This window comes from Bemisia tabaci, chromosome 2, assembly GCF_918797505.1.
Source record: "Bemisia tabaci chromosome 2, PGI_BMITA_v3".
Lineage (NCBI taxonomy): Eukaryota > Metazoa > Arthropoda > Insecta > Hemiptera > Aleyrodidae > Bemisia > Bemisia tabaci.
In genome coordinates this window covers 79204972-79221979 of record NC_092794.1, presented here as the reverse complement: position 1 = coordinate 79221979, position 17008 = coordinate 79204972, and the positions used below count along the sequence as shown (strand labels likewise).

The 17008-nt window shown below is 38.2% G+C and overlaps 1 protein-coding gene across 1 annotated transcript in view; it reads right to left on the bottom strand.

Moving 5' to 3' along the window:
* Ubr3 (Ubr3 ubiquitin ligase) overlaps positions 1 to 17008 on the bottom strand; it is a 92589-nt gene that overhangs the window by 19490 nt on the left and 56091 nt on the right. Inside the window, 6 exon segments of the mRNA XM_019048775.2 lie at positions 1227 to 1488; positions 3832 to 3997; positions 5627 to 5766; positions 11531 to 11680; positions 14371 to 14507; positions 16381 to 16568. Of these exon segments, the coding sequence (XP_018904320.1) occupies positions 1227 to 1488; positions 3832 to 3997; positions 5627 to 5766; positions 11531 to 11680; positions 14371 to 14507; positions 16381 to 16568 (1043 nt within the window).

Sequence of the window (17008 nt, the reverse complement as noted above, 5' to 3'; positions counted from 1 at the left end):
CAGAAATTTAGAGAAATTTTTCTAATTTTTTTGTTTGAAAATATGACAAAAACAGTCTTTTTGCAGTCCATCTTGATGTCTTTTCTATCTTGCCACATTTCAACATCCTTGAGATTTTCCTCAAGAATTCTCACTGCAATGTATTGGTTACAATGAGATGATAGGTAGGTGGTGTCATCTGCGAATTTTCCTAAAATAGATCTCTTTTTAGGTTTAGGTATATCAGAAGTAAATAATAGATAAAGAAGGGGGCCTAAGACCGATCCCTGTGGAACTCCGGCTAGGATGTTCCTAGTGGTCGAGAATTCCTCACCTACTCTAACTTTAAAAGTGCGATCTTCAAGATACGATTTTAATAATTTAGCATGGCAAGCGGGTAGGAGTTGTGAGATCAGTTTAATAAGAATCTTGTGAGAGACTCTATAGAACGCTTGGGCTACGTCTAAAAATACTGCAGCATAGTATTCACCTTTCTCCAAGGCTGTTTCAATAAAATTGGTTATACGATGAATTTGTTCGACTGCAGAATGTTTTTGTCTAAAACCGTATTAATGGGATGGAAGTAACTTTTTACTGTTAATAATTTTCAGAAATCTTGAAATATACTTTCTTTCAACTAGTTTACCAATGAATGAGATTAAAGAAATGAGATGAAGTTTTGGTTGCATTTTTGCCTTTTTTGTGGAAAAGGATTATTACTGCCTCTTTAAATTGTTTAGGGATTTTTTGAAAATATAAAATTGTATTGAAAATTTATATTATCTTATGTACTGCTTTGTCTGGTAATTTTTTTAAAATTGTGCCGGTGATTAGATCAGCACCAGGAGAATAAATTACATAAACCATTACATAAACATTAAAAATGTGAAGCTACCCACAGACTTAATAAAATTCTATTTTGCTCCTGTTTAAAGGTCAGGACAGTTTCTGTGATGTTTTGCAGAGAAGCAAAAAATTCTTTCTCCACAAATCCTGCATATAGACGAAATTATATTTCAACAAAACTAAGGAAACTCTAAGGAGGCTCGTTAATCATTTAAATGTTCTTTATGTAATGTTACCACTATATTAGTCGGCCAAACTCGGCTCTTCCCAAGACTGTTTCTGATTCTAGTGCACGCTCCAAAGTGCAATACAGAGAAAAATACAAGTATAAGCACTGAAGAGAACCAACTGCAAAATAATCAAGAAAGAAATGCGTAGTGCATTATAAAATCAAGACTTACTTATGCAAGACCTCTTGGGTATCATTGCACTAAGATTCATTGCATCTAAAGGATTGCTATTTTGTTGCACGACTAAATTTCCACCTCGCTGAACAACTTCAATTTCTAAATTAGTGCGCGCTATTGAGCTGACAAAGAGAAACAGAGTTTGAGGAGGCGTTTGAGGGACAGGTGAGCTACTTTTTTGTCTGAATTTTGGAAACGTTGCGCTATTCATATCTTCCATTGCTTTGCTCATGGCAGCAGCTAGCTTCGACTCCTTCTGGAAACACCAGAAACATTACGTATTAAGAAGTAACATACATAGGATATGATAAAGAGCAAACATTTCTTGGCAACAATCTGATGATATGATGCGTTTAAGATTACTAGAACTCAAACAAAAATGGATAGAGAATTTTACTGGTGCTACTATGAAATTAGACACATTTAAGGACTGGTAATGGCTGCCTAGAAGCTGGTATCTTGCCCAGATACGGGATTCCAACTGGGCTATGCTTGATGTGGCTTGACCTCATGACAGACATATTGCAAGCTACACTGGTGGCTTGAAGGCCTTAAGAGCCAGTTTTGAGCCGACCAAAATTCTGTGGAGACATGCTTGGGGGTTAGATTATCTAATCACCAATATTTTTGCACATGGAATACTCAACACTAAAGAATTGTGGCGGAACATTGTTTGTACAAACGTTTTCAGCGTGACAAGAGCTTTTTAAAAACATACTGCATACAAGGACTTTCTAGTACAGTGGAAACGGTGGCTGTGGAAGCTGTTGTTTGGTAGCTTTCAGATCACTACGTCTGCTTTTTGTCACAAAACTGCACCTTCCTAACAGCACCATAGAGAATACAGCACTGTCATCTTGCAATAAGATTTTTATTCCTTTTCGGTCTCTGCTGTTATCAACTTGACAGTATCTTTGCTCGTTTATATGTCTCGGTGGAGCCAATTATTGCCAGTCTCTGCGTGCTAGTGTGGCAGCTACCGCCCCAGTGTGACAAGATTGGATGTGGAATTTTTATGAAGTTTCTGCAAAAAACTTTCTCTTCATCTGTCACAGGCCAACAGAATCATCGTTCACTATTACAGTTCTCCTTGACTATTATAGTAACCGATCATGAAGCTTGGTGGGGAAACATTAGTGTTTTGTTCTAGATGTCACGTTTACTTGAATTTTAAATTTCCCTGTCTCTTCAAAGATTTTTGAAGGATTTTATACTTGAAAAGACATTTCTAGAGAAACTTTAAAGATTGCATTCTTTGAAAAATGACATTCATGTAAAGTTTGCTATCTTGTTCCTCTTGAGGGAAAATTTTTAAGATTATTGACAGCAAATCTCCTTGGTTTTACCCCAAATTTTCACAGTTGAGTACAACTTTTGATTTGAAGGTTTATTATTATCTTTTAAATGTTTTTATCCTATAATCTTAGACCATCATCAGTTTAGCACAGCTCTCTGATCTTCCTGTTTCAACTCAGAAAAATTGGGAGAGCCTTGTTGAACCTGGCAGACAGCCCATACACAAAGAGAAGTGTTTGCCAAAAAGAAAAGATAAATAAATACATAGGGTGTCCCAAAAGTACTGCCCCTTTTTCCGCAGAGGGCGAAAGAATACAGATGTCAAAATGCAGTTTGTGTGAGGTTATAGTCCTAGTAATTACCTATAAAACAAGACCAAGTTGAGCTCTGTATCTTAAAATTTGACCGACATACAGCATTTTGAAAATGACGTGTCAAGGTGGCGCCTACAGGATTTTCAACATTTTTTACAAAAGAAAAAACCAAGTTTAAGAATGAAACGGTTTTAAAAAGAAAAAGAAGCGGCCAGAAACATATGGCAACACTTTTACATATATTTTACATTTACAACATATGGCATTTGGCAACGTGTAAGCGCCCCTATGCAGACCAACGACAGGATTAAACGTGTCCGCTAGTGCCATCCAAGTTGGTCAAGCTTTCCCGTCACGTCAGTCTGAGTTCATCCCTCTGTCGTTTTGGAAGTTTCTTTCGCGATGAGTACCGAATTAAGAAAAGAACAACACCACGTTATTCGTTATTGTTTTCGTCGAGGAATGTCAGTAAAAGACACTTTTAATGAAATGAAAGGCGTGTATAAAGACGACTGTTTGGACAGAAGTAGCATTGGTCGTTGGTTTAAATCTTTTTCTGGCGGCCGCGAATCGGCGGAAAGTCTCGCGAAATGGGAAGAACTGATGCGACGCTGCATACAAAGTGAAGGAAGATACTTTGAGAAGGAAGGAAAAACGGAGTCATCTGATGAAGAAGTGTAAATTTTGTCTACCTCGGTAAGAATCTATAAACTCATTCTTAATAAAACCGTTTCATTCTTAAACTTGGTTTTTTCTTTCGTAAAAAATGTTGAAAATCCTGTAGGCGCCACCTTGACACGTCATTTTCAAAATGCTGTATCTCGGTCAAATTTTAAGCTACAGAGCTCAACTTGGTCTTGTTTTATAGGTAATTACTAGGACTATAACCTCACACAAACCGCATTTTGATATCTGCTTTCTTTCGCCCTCTGGGAAAAAAGGGGCAGTACGTATGGGACACCCTATGTAGAAAGCACACGAGTACTTACATCAACCTGTTTTGGATTTAGTTTTAAGAAGCCAGTTAACTCTAAAGCCATTGCTCCTATGGACAATGGTCTAGAACGCACCATTGCAGCACCTTCGCCTAACTGAGGCGGGAGAGGCAACACAGAATTTGCCATTTGCCGGCATAAAGGACATTGATATTCACCCCTAGAATCAATCAAATTGAAAAACATTGAAGGTCAACTACATTACCATTGATATTATTTCCTTGTCCTCATCCATTCGTGGAGACTATTGATCTAGTTATCTCAAATTGAAACAGAATGGAAAAAAAAAAAAAAAAAACAGAGGAAAAACATAGAACAAGAAAGATTAAATATAATTAGATGGAAAGAAAAGATTGAGTTGTTTTTCGGCGGTTAAAAGAAAATAAACATTTTCAAGATTTAATTTAGAAACTGGACAAAAGAATTTGAAAGTCCAGGTATATCTACCAATACAGATTGATATATTTATCAAGCGATTTACCAATGTTTGATAGACTAACTTTGGTAAGAATATAATTTTTTTGGCAAATAAAGGCCAAATTAAACGGGAAAAGAACAGTAAGGCAGCAAAATATGTAAAAGAGAGTCAACTATTGAAATATGGGTCAATGCGAGTAAATTCCCTTGTAATGAGTTAACTGGTTACAGCGAGAATTTTAGCGCTTATTCCGAAAATGACCTCTAATGGTCTGGGTTAATTTTCCCCAGAAATCGGAATTTTCCCTAAAAACTGAGCTTTCCCTGAGAAAATTCTATTTTCCGGAAAATTTGTGCTCGATGGAGAAGAACTCAGGTCAATTTCAGATTTTGCAGTCAAAATTACACAGTAAACCATGCACAGCGTACCTATTAAAGATTTCTTTCTGTTCCTAATATGAAGGTTTTTGCGGGCAAGTGACCCTCCCCATCCATATAGTACCGTGTAGAACTCATCCAATAGTTTTGAATCGGAAAGGAGGGGAAATTTTTTTTCTCAGGTAACAACAGGAGTCATTCCCACTTAATTATTGCTGCTGAAGCCAAATAAAATATGATTTTCGTTTTTCTTCAAAATCGTCGGAAAATCAAGATTACAAAAGAGGGATTTTTAGGAGCTAAAAAACGCATTCTTCTTTTAAAAAAACCGATTTTTCAAAAATTTGTTAGATTTTTTAAGAAGAACGTCATTTTCGGCGTCAGAGGCAAAAATCAAGTGGGAATAACTCCCTTTACTAACTGAGAAAAATAACTTTTCCCTCCTTTCCGACGAAAAAAAATCGGGTGAGTTTTTTCACATGGTGTCATAAGGGCTGAGAGGAGCACTTGCCTGGAAAAATCTCGGTATCAGAAACAGAAAGGAAACTTTAATGGGCATGCATCACAAGAATTCTCGTGTTATTTTGGCTGCAGAATCTGAAAATGACCTTAATTTTCTCCAATGTGCACGAATTTTCCGGAAAATTAATTTGACTCTGGAATAGCTCAATTTTTACAGAAAATTCAGGGGGAAAATCGACCTAACCTAGCGGTGGCCATTATCATAATCAGCGCTAAAAATCTACTGGGAATTGGTTGACATATTTTAGGCAAATCTAAAAAAATAACAAAAATCTGTTGAGCGGTGTAGTCTGAAAAGGCATGATCAGGGACTTGTCTTTAGTTTTCCTACAATGAAACCTCCCTCCCACTTTCACTTCCAGTTTCTTCAGATTCAGATGAAATAAACCAGATTGATATGACTTGTGTTCCTCTTTAGGTTCTTTTGGTATTTAAATGGTTTAAGGCATACACAAGCTTTGAAGAAGCTTACCTGTCTGATGCCATGCGATGCTGAGTTCTGACTAATGTGCATAAATAGGACTTCAAGCAGTCGAGATGAAGATGATGACCACATGTTTGAACATGAACTCCTCCTTCCCATCCAAGGTTGACAGAGACCAGCCATGAAAGCTGTGAGACACAGAGCAGATAGTGGAGAATTATGAATCATGTGCTTGAAGAGCACAGATAACCCAGAATGGGTTGGTGGATCAAGCCATTGAGGATACTAACAGCCAAAAAGAAAGGGTTACAGTAACATTAAATGCAGCACTCTCAGAGTAGAGGATTTCAAAAGAGAGTAAAAGGAGGGTATTAAACATTAAAAAAAGGATAATATTTTGACAGATGGATGCGGGGTTTGCTCACAGAAGAAGTGGACCTAGAGTATACTCCTAGCAGCTGACAAGTAGAGGCTCAAAAGTAGGTAGGATGCATCAAGTTCCAAGCCTCCCATGCATTTTTTAACCATTTCCAAAATCATTCGTGAGACTTTTCCTCTGCACACACACACACACCCTCACACACACACATATATATATATACATACATACTCTTAAACAAAAATCACGAGTACTTTCCAACCTTTTTATTATTATTACATTTTGCAATCTTCACACTACATTTTATACACCGACGTTTCGGAGACAATTTTCTCCATCTTCAGGGCAGACGAGTTATCAATAACTGAACGAGGAAAAAAACCCAGTCCAGTCGCAGCAAGAGACCAGTTTAACGATAACAGGAGACATGACAAACATCAACACAAACAATAACAATAAGCCCCCGCCGCAGAGAGGTAGTAGGTACTCATACAGAATGAAAGTTTTCAGAGATTAGAAAAATATTCCTCAAAGTGAGCAAACTCAGTTCTAGAATTTATAGCATTTTGGTTATTTAAAATACATAACCCCTCCAAATTCAACCTAATCTGTTCATTCTTCTCTCTCTTCAACACCCTGGTGTTATTGAAATCAAAGGAATGACCCTTTTCTCTCATGTGTTGCTTTAGCCCCGTCACCTCATGTTGATTAAACTTATGCCCATCCAGCCTTTTATGCAGATATTGGGATGACTGCCCTATATAGACGCCTTGACAATCTCCACACGGTATCTCATACACCACTCCTGACAGCTTTTCAGTTGGGATTTTTGACTTCAAACAAGACTGGAAATTTTGTAAATTTGATTTATTAGAAGTGACTAAAGTGTAGCCATGCGGCTTTAACACTGATCTAATCTTTTCTGAGCAGAAGGAAACGTACGGACATACAACAAATTCGGTTTTTTCGAACAATTTCGGAGGGGGAAAGCCATTATAATAAAATTTCACTACATTCTCAAAAATAGAGTTGACAAGGTGCTTGGGATACCAATTTTCAAATAACAATTTTTTAGCTTCCCTTATTTTTTCCTTGCGGAGCATGGGATGAGTAAGTAGGCATACACGTCTTGCCAAATTCTTAATTACATTGATTTTTTGAGAGAGAGGTTGTGCAGACAAAAAATTCAGATATCTGCCCGAGAAAGTAGGTTTTGTAAACCACGATGTAACAAATTTACTCCCTTGTTTTATAACAAGAACATCCAGGAAAGCTATGGCATCATTGGCTTCATATTCAATTGAGAATTTAATGTTGCTCGAAAACATGTTGAAGAATTGGTAAATACTATTGAGATCGTCCTTATGACAACATAGAATTATGTCATCCGCAAAGCGCTTATAAAATAACATTTTATACGGAAAAACTTCAAACATTTTTTCCTCAAAATATTCCATAACCAAGTTGGCAACACTGGCACTCACCGGTCCACCCATCGCTAGTCCGTCAATCTGTTTGTAGCAATCTTCTCCAAACTTAAAAATTGTTGAGTCTAAACATGCCCTAATGCCCTCTAGGAATTGCTCTTTGGGTAAGGTTGTATGTGGGGCAATTAGTGGCCATTTTTCCGTGATAACGTTCAAAGCTAACCTTATGGGAATATTTGTGTACATTGATTCGACATCAAACGATGCTATAACGAAGTCATCAGGAGGAATTTGGCTTTTTAGAAATTCTATAAATTCATACAAATTTTACCAGAATGATACGGCGGAAAAACACGACTGGAAGGGCTAAAGCTCGCCCGGCAACGCACTTGACACGGGCTCGCTCTGGGGGCGTAAAGAGCGTGAATATTTCGGGGGCGCCTAAAAGGCGAGGTCTCCACCAATCCGCGAATTTTAGGAGCCACGGATAGCTCACATGGTTGAATGATGACAAGACAACAATTAATTGATTAAATGAATGATTGATTGATTTAATGATCGTAGACAGAATACACGAATCAAATTTCAGAACAACGAAACCGAAAAACACAACTAAATCTTCTTCAAAATCTTCCAAACTTCCAAAAACTCTCCAAAACAACCGAAACTCAAAAATAGACAAAAACTACAGCTAGCACACCAGGACTTGGCGGGGGCAACGGTCGGACGACTCTAATGTTCTGATCCTCTATGCCGGGGGTTTCGCGGAGGCTGCTGACGAATTTTCACTCAAAACGTTGACGGAAGGGTTGAACCGCACTCAATGACTTGGCGGGGGCAACGGTCGGACGACTCTAATGTGCTGATCCTCTATTCCAGAGGTCTACGGAGGTTGATTCGACACTGCCGAAAAACACTTTGAGGACTCAGGGATGGAATTTTACGTGCACCTGGACATTACACGGAATCGCGACATTTCCCATCCCGGCGAACATGAGCGACTGAGTTTAGAAATTTTCCGGAAAACGCGCGTCACCGTGCACCGCCGCTTCCTACGTCCCGCGCGTCCTGCCCCTTTACGCCAATAGCATCTCACGAAAAGTGCTGATCAATCTAGGGCTGGCCGCGGTTCACACGGGAAACAAGAGCAAAATCTAACCTATGACGTCACGACATTTCCTCCTCGCTGAGCCGCTGTCCGGCAAGCGATCCGCGCTATTCCCCCAGGACAAGGAGAACATGAATAATTTTTAAGTTTAGGGCTCAATTTTCGTTTCAATCCGTAAAAATCTTAGCTTTTCTACGATTCATTAGAATCCATTAGATTCATTGACATCATACTTCAGATACGATTTTATATTATAATCTCTCCTTAAGCACAGTCAAAAGCCATCAAATATCTACTTTAATGGGTAGAATGACTATTCGATGTTTAAATAGTCTTCAAACTAAACGGTTTTCGCTTAGCATCTCCCAAATTTTAAATTTGGCGGGCGAATCTACCTGCTGGAAGGTTCACCACACGCCCGCCAAGAGCGCCATCTCCTTACCGCGTATCCCCGTAATTCAAAGCAAAAACAATAGAGAGCGCCATCTCCTTGCTGCTGTCGACAAACGTCAACAAACCTCGGGTTAAAACAATTAGAACCTCCTTTATTAACAAGCATTAAATCAGTCATATTTGTGCCGTATTATTATATTTGTGCTTAGTACCTCGTAAAAAGGAGCCGCGAAAGATGGAATCTGCCGGAATTCTAAATTCATTAACAACAAACATATTAGTTTTTAATAAAGATCTAAGTGTCAGTTCTTGCGTTAGCTTGATGATTCATAGTACCTATGTAATGTAAGTATCTAATTAGAGTCTAATTTTGCTTGGTGTATACCTACGGAGTAATTTTGGAAATAGTATATGATGCATTATATAATGCATTTGAATTCCTAGGTTTCACCTGACTCAAAGCGTTTGCTGCTATTATCTAGAAGCGTTCCGACTCATTTATCAGAGAATTGAGCGTTTCCTATCGGCCCCTCTGCAATTATGACATTTGTCCAAGAATCCTTCAGGAACTTAAAGTAATGACTCAGATGGTGCTTTTGAGCCAACTTTCAAAGAATTAAAGGCATTTTTTTCAAAATCTACAGTCCATGAGCTGTCCGTGTGACCGAAGTGCTCTCCTCGCTATATGACGCGTAACCCTTCAATTTTTAGTTTAGTCCAAAGACCTCATAGGAACTTACATTATTGAACCAGGTGGTGCTCTTATGCCAACTTTCGAAGAAATGAAAGGCATTTTTTTTCAAATTTACAGTCTTTGAAAATGAGTTGTTTGTGTGATGTCGCGGAGCGAAGTGCCCTACTTTTGGGCCTCGTAATCCCTTGAATTTTGAGTTTAGTCCAAAGATCTTTTAGGAACTTAAATTAATGACCCAGGTGATATGCTTGATGCCCAATTTTAAAGAATTAAAGGCATTTTTCAAAATTGACAGTCCCTCAAAATGAGCTTTCCGTGTGATTTTGCTGAAAATGGACCTTTAACCCAATTTGACCCTAGCCCCCCAAATTTTAGCGTACCCCAAAATCGTTTGACGTGCATAAGGAGACCATAAATATGGTGTTCTGTGAGAATTTTGAATGAAATCGAACAGATAGATTCTGAGATATCTCTGTAGACAGATTTGGGGGACGTCGGACGGACGGACACACATTTTTTCAAGTATGGTTATTTTGACTCCTGGGACCTTAAAACGTCTAGAAATGATGAAATTTCAACTTTTTTTTTTTCTTGGAGGATGACAATACTTCCTCTCTACCCTAGGGGAGCGAGAAAGTAAAAAAGGGTCTTCCTTTCTCTATATATCTCTCCCTGCCCAGGATTTTTCAAACACCTATTTTTAAAGTGAGCTTCAAATGGTTAATTTATTCAAAAACTTTGGTGCTTTGCATTTGCAATAATCCTAGACACCCGAATTACTTTGAAGAAGAAAATTAAACGGTTAGTGGTTAGTCATCGGTAGTAGTTGAAATTTCAAAGATACACATAGGTCATTTTGCTGGGGGGGGCCTGGCCCCCCACTACCGGGGGGTCTGGCCCCCCACCACCGGGGGGTCTGGGGGGTATGGAATACCCCTCAGGTCAGTGGGGGGTCCGGGGGGCCTCCCCCGCAAAATTTTTGAAATTGTAACTCTATTTTTTTTCGGGGGAGGCCCCCCGGAAAATTTTTGAAATTGTAACTCTATTTGAGCGCATCTCGAGGCACTTGTGGCGCTAATCTTCCTTCAATTTCTGCCTGAAAATCACCCAGTTTTATGCAATTTAAGGTGAAAATACTTTGAAATTGTTGCATTCAACAGGTTATTCTATTTATAGGCATCGTCTCATGGGCCACAGCGACAGAAACTTAGAAGAAGGTGTTCTTGCACCATCCAGAATTTCTGGGGGGGGGGGGGCAGATGATACTATTTCCAATTCTGGGGGGCCAGCCCCCCCCTGGACCCCCTTCCTACGCCTCTGAAAATACACACAAAAACTGGGCATTCCAATTCGCCTTGCTTGTTGCGTTGGTGACCAAATATGGCTGCATAATTTAACTCTTGAATTCATCGCGAGATATGCCGCTTCATCGCAATTTATATTGCATTCAAAACCGAAAAAAGGAAGATTTTAAGCAACTCGTGAAAATTGTCAGTTTTTCCCTGACTTTTAGCTGTTTTTGGTCAAATTCCCTGACTTTTCCAGGTTTTCCAGAGCACTTTTTTTTCCCCTGACTTTGCAGGTTTTCCCTGAATTCCCTGACCGTGGCAACCGTGCCCAAGGTATACAAAAATGCCACTAGACAAACATATCCAATTGTCCGATACTAGCAAAGAACTTCACGTGCTGCTTCTCATCAGCAACTGTGGTGCAGCGAACTGTCAGTCACTTCAGATGTGAGAGGGAGCAGTTTCAAAAGCCATGCCAGTTACCTAATTTCAATACAAAATAGGTAAGAATAGAAAGAAAGGAGATGCAAAATGTTACGAACTTTTTGCAACATTCATGTAAAACTTGAAGGGATTAGAATGGAACGCACTTTTCCTGAGGGCTAAACTCAGTCCTTTCCTTTCCAGTAGTCTCTGAATTAGATTGATGAAAAATTACTCACATTGTCAAACTGCCGTGCAAGTTCTTCCACTTTCCTGTCAAAATCGCTTGCCAGACTATCATCTCGCCTAAGATTTAGCCTTTCTTCATCACATGTAGGTAACATTGTTGGTTCAGGATGTCTTCTTTTATGTCCTAGCACACTGGTTGCCTGTTAGAAACAATAATAAATAAGGTATTGTAATTTACCCTTACCGCAATAAAGATGGTCTTTCGAAACTAGTACACTCAAGTGATCATTTATTTTTTTAATAAATACAATCATTTCAAAGGAGAGAGCAAATAAAAGAGTAAACTAACATCTCATCTTTAAACAAAATATAGAGAGGTCAAGGTACTCTTAGAACCTTGAAAAGGAATTCTCCTTTCACACATCATATTACTATCCCTCTAAACTTACTCCAACTTTGGATCTGATACCACCAAAGATACACACACATCAACGTAATCATCAGGTAAATACCTGGTGACAGATTCCACCTTTGCCGAATTGCACCATCTATTGGTCAGTTGATTCAGAGCAGGTGAACAGAGCACTTGAGAGACCCAGAAAAGACAAAAAAATCGTTTCAAGACTTCACTCTACATAATTCAGGAGATCAGCCTCATCCTCTCGACACACTGACAATATCGACTCTTGCTGGAGTATTTTTCTTAACCTTTTTGGATAATATTTTTTCATCCTAACAAGGAAGTAACTGCGTACAGCCTCTCCTCATTGCCACTACAATACTTGAAAACGGTTAAATTACACTGAAGACAAACTAGTTTAACTAACCAAAAAGTGAATGCCAAAGGCATCGATCAAAATTAAAAAAAATTTGGTGACTTGTAGGGCTGTGTTAATATTCGAAAATCTCGAATATTCGAGTTTGAATGATTTTTTCGATATCTGAATCAAACTCGAACTTAGAACCCTCGAATGATCGAATTATTCGACCACATTAACAAAACTTCGAATATCTAAAAAAAAAAGACCGAATATACATACATTCGGTCATATAGATGACATACTAGAAAGAGCTTGAACAGGCGCGCAGTTCAAACTACTTGTTTTAAGGTTAGGTGGTTAGGTAAACAAAGGATAACTTTCCATTGGTTCATCCAGCGCATGGCACTCGCACTTGACAGGTTAATTCAGCATTTGCGCCACTTGAGTTCCACTGAATAGGCGTACGAATGGGCGAATGTACTGACCTCCATAACCTATCCTCCTGCGCCTCGCGCGGCACCCTGGTCTTTACAATGTTGCTGGACTGTATTTGCAAGATTAACATTGATGTGAAGTAAAACTGAATAAAATGGATTTTCGGACAGTAAGCAGCAATTTTGCAGTTCCACGACAGTTCAATAAATTGCTCGTCCTTGATTAAAGGAAACAATTTTCTCTCCCTTCTTTTTATTCCCCAGCGAATCAAAATGTAAACAAAGCCATTTGATAAGTGAATTGATTAATTCTTGATATTTTTATCTATAATAGTAATATCCTTATTTTAGAAGAAAAAAAAAATTATTTATTCCATCTTTACTTCAAACAACACAGAGGTTGGTTTGGTCAAAAATAGATCAAAGCTAGGATTCGAAACTTTTCCAAAACATTCGATTTGATTTGACATAAAAAAAACCATATTCGCACAGCCTCAGTGACTTGAATAAACAAGAGAATTTCTCCATTAGAGCGATTGGTCGATGAGATGAATGATTAGAGTAGATTTGCTTTCTGTGTGATACAGCCATGCGTAGTACGCATTGCATAAAATAAAGTCTTCCCTCCCAGCTCCCCTCATCCGCACCGAATTGGCTGACCAGCTGGTCACAGTTAGGCAAACTAGAAATCTGTGACTGGGCATTTAGATGATGACTGGAGTATTTGTGTGTCATACAATTTGGTGGTATCATGACTAAGGTCCAGGACATTTTTGACTGAAAGTACATAGCATCATACACTGATTACTTTTGAATTCATTGATGTTTCATTGAAAGTTTTGAAGGATCAAACAGATCATCTATACTATAAGCTCCGAGACCTCCTAATTTTGCATAACTGGTAACGCTTAAATCCAGCATTCTACCGAGCCTATTTTCATGATTTTTGCGGTCATCGACAGGTAATTGGCCCTAAATGAGCCTGCTCTATTCAGATTTTGGAAATAGGACCCAGGTTATTTTACAATCACTTTATAAACTGAGCAAATTTACAGATTGCTCTGGAACTGCTGTCGCTATGCGCAGTGGCCGAGGAGGTTGTGCAGTGGCTGAGTAGCCTGCGCATCAGCTCTACTTATCAACACAAGATTTGCCCCCGTATTACAAGACTAGCGGTGGCCGAGTTGTCTAAAACGTCGGAAACATAATTTTCAAGATGTGGGTTCGATTCCTGACTCCTCAGCTACTTAAAATTATGACCTTCATATCATTATTCGTTGTTTTACGGCAATGTTTCATTAATCAGTCATTGCAAAACGCATGCTTTTGACTTCAAAATTTTTTTTTCTTTATTCACCAAAAACAAAAATCATTTCAATGTAAAAGTAAAGTGTACCTCATATCGTAATTTTTTAGGGGAAAAATAAAACCAACATTGACAGGAGGGTGAAAATAGGGCTGCGGCGGCCCATTGAAGGCGTGGAGCGCCTTCAGGGGGCGTAGCCCCCCAGTGAAATCATATTGAATGATTCATTCACAGCTAGAAGGAATTTTCTCCTTTGAAAGGGTCTCAAAAATACTAAATTCTATTAATTTCATTATTTAAATACTCATGGCCATGTCGTTCTTTCACACAGCAATAATATAACTTGCGATGGAAAAATATTTATACTTGATCAAGAAAAACTTACATACCTGAACTAAAACTGCTAAACCCATGGGTTTATCCTCAGTTGTGGGCGTAGTCTGATTACATATAACACAGTCATATTCTACTTTACTACACAAAGATTTTGTGGGCTCTTCACTGTCCCAATCCATGCCTTCTTCATCTGCAAAAAAAAAGAAAGAAATGTCCCACAATGTTAACACATACCACATGTATTAGACATATTTATGCTAAAAGGAACCTGGTGAAAATTAAATAAATCTAAAGGACAAATGAAGCAAACAAAACCTATCTACATGGTTTTTTTAAGATTTATTTTATTGGTATTTAGTTCCTTAGAGCATAAATATGTCCTGGTATGGGCCACTTGACCTTTTTAGTAATGACAAAACCAACAAACTCCGCTAAATTTTGTTGGCAATTGATGTGAAATTCTTTACAGCTTTCTAGGCTAGACAAACTTTATAAATCTAATTTTCTCCAAGCCAAAGTTGAACAAAACAGACCTGAAGAATAAATTCTCGTGCATTCTTATTTGCGATTTTTTAGGATGTACAAAGTGTTTGAGAAGAAAAAGAACTACTATTCAGGGTTTTCATAATTTCTTCATTTCCCAATTCCTGGACTTTAACTGATTTTCCCTAACTCCAAGGTTTTTGAGGATTTTTTTTAATTTTCACAGGTTTTGATCCAATTAGATTTTTTTTTAACGACCCCGACTTTCCTCTGAACACCCTGACCTTCTTGATTTTCCTAGCCGCTGAAAACCCTATCTCCTATTGAGATGCTACCTTTTTTCCGTTTTTAAAAAACAAAAACAGAAAAAACTTTCAAAACAGTTATCCCAGAAAAGTTACAAAATGATGTCAGTATAACGTTGAAAAAATAAGGGCTTGATCGGTCAATGGTTGGATTCCATCGTGGGACAATATTTTTTAAAAAATCACAACATTAGAGATGAAAAACACATAGAGAATATGGAGCGACCCTATTGGTTGAAACAGGTAGTGGTTATTGACTAAGGGGGGAAATGGTAGGCTAACTGTAGGATTTTTCGTGGGTTGCCGTTGGTTTATCTATTATTTACCTCTTCCGTCCATTGCAACCACCCACTTCCACCGATTGGATCGCTTTGTTTTCAGTTAGTCATCTTTGTCTACAGCTTTGTCTGTCAATTTCAATAGTCAGCCCACTGGTTCATTTGCCAAAAGTGCTACAGGGTGAAGGGAAGGTGCGGTCGGCTCAGAGCTGTCTGCAGCACTCAGCCTTCCCATGCATTCTTGAAGGCTCAACACCATTGTTCATGTGCCGTCAACCTCAATCTTTCATAGCTTCTGAATCGTTCCGTTTTCCCTGAGCCCCTTGACCATTCGTTGGGTGCTAAATTATATGGCCAACTTAAAAAAGAAACTGGTTGTGGTCCTGACAAAAGTTGGGATCTGTACTTTTACTTTGTTTTCAAAAGAACTTATTTGTCTCAAAAACAAAAAGATGCACAGACACAGCTCGAAAATTAACCGTTGGGAATTCCTCTTAAAAATCACAAAAAAGGCAACTTTGGACAATTTCTAGTAAAAAGCGAATTTTTTTATCTTTTCCACCTTTTGAGATATTAAGATATGAGGGTACTTTACCCTTGCCCTTCCCTAATATCTCCCCAAAATTGTTTGAGGGTCTGAAAATTTGGGATGAGACTGAACAGACTGAATTCGAAGGAAATTGCAGAGAAGGGGGAAAAAAATGACATTTATACAACAAATTATCTCGGAGCAATTGAAAAGAACTCATGTTCATGGGAGCTCTTGAAGAAATTATCTAATGTGACATCTCAGAGCCCATTTGATAAAACATTTTCAGGGAAAGGTACCACCTGTTTAGGAGGACACATTGTGCAACAGTCTGAAAAACTTTCAAGAAGAGCAATACCGAATTCATGAAAAAAATAATTTCTCCTTAAAATAACGCACCAATAGGCTAGAGATGCGTATGGGTAACAGACAACAGGAATTTCTCTCAGAAGACAGATAGAGTCTTACCTGTTTCCATGGCTTTTTGTAGGAATTGTTTTTGTTTGGACGCAAATTCTTCCATTAACTTTTGTTGCCTTTCACGAGCTCTCCTCCGCCTTTCTATTTTTTCCAGTTCTTCTCTCACTTTCCGTTTTTTCTCACTTTCACCAGGTTGCCTTGGCCATAGTTTATCACGTGTGGCTATCACATTTTCTCTGATGGCAAAATGGAAAGAAATAAAAAATAATCAAATTAACATCACGAAAAAAAGCCAACGAGAGAAATTGAACATATAAATAAATATTTTAAAGTTGGCATTGATCAAAAGTCTGAAAATAAAACATTAATTGTGAGAAAATGCCCACTACCTTTAGTCATAAAGAAAGATCCAAGAAAGAAAGAAATCAATAAAGAAAGTCCCGCAACACCTTTCAACTTTTTTCCTAATTAAGCCATCAGTTTGAAACTTTGGGTCTGCTCTGAAGTCAAAGCAAACTACTTTTTGGCTTCCCAAAATTTTGGGAACCTCCTTTTAAGAGAAGAATGGACTCTGGTTTTATTTTCTTTAAGTAGCATCCTTTATCTTGTTTAACATGGTGAAAAAGGCAAAATTTAAAAAAAAAAAAAAAAAAATGGTGCAAAGTTGTTTCACTTC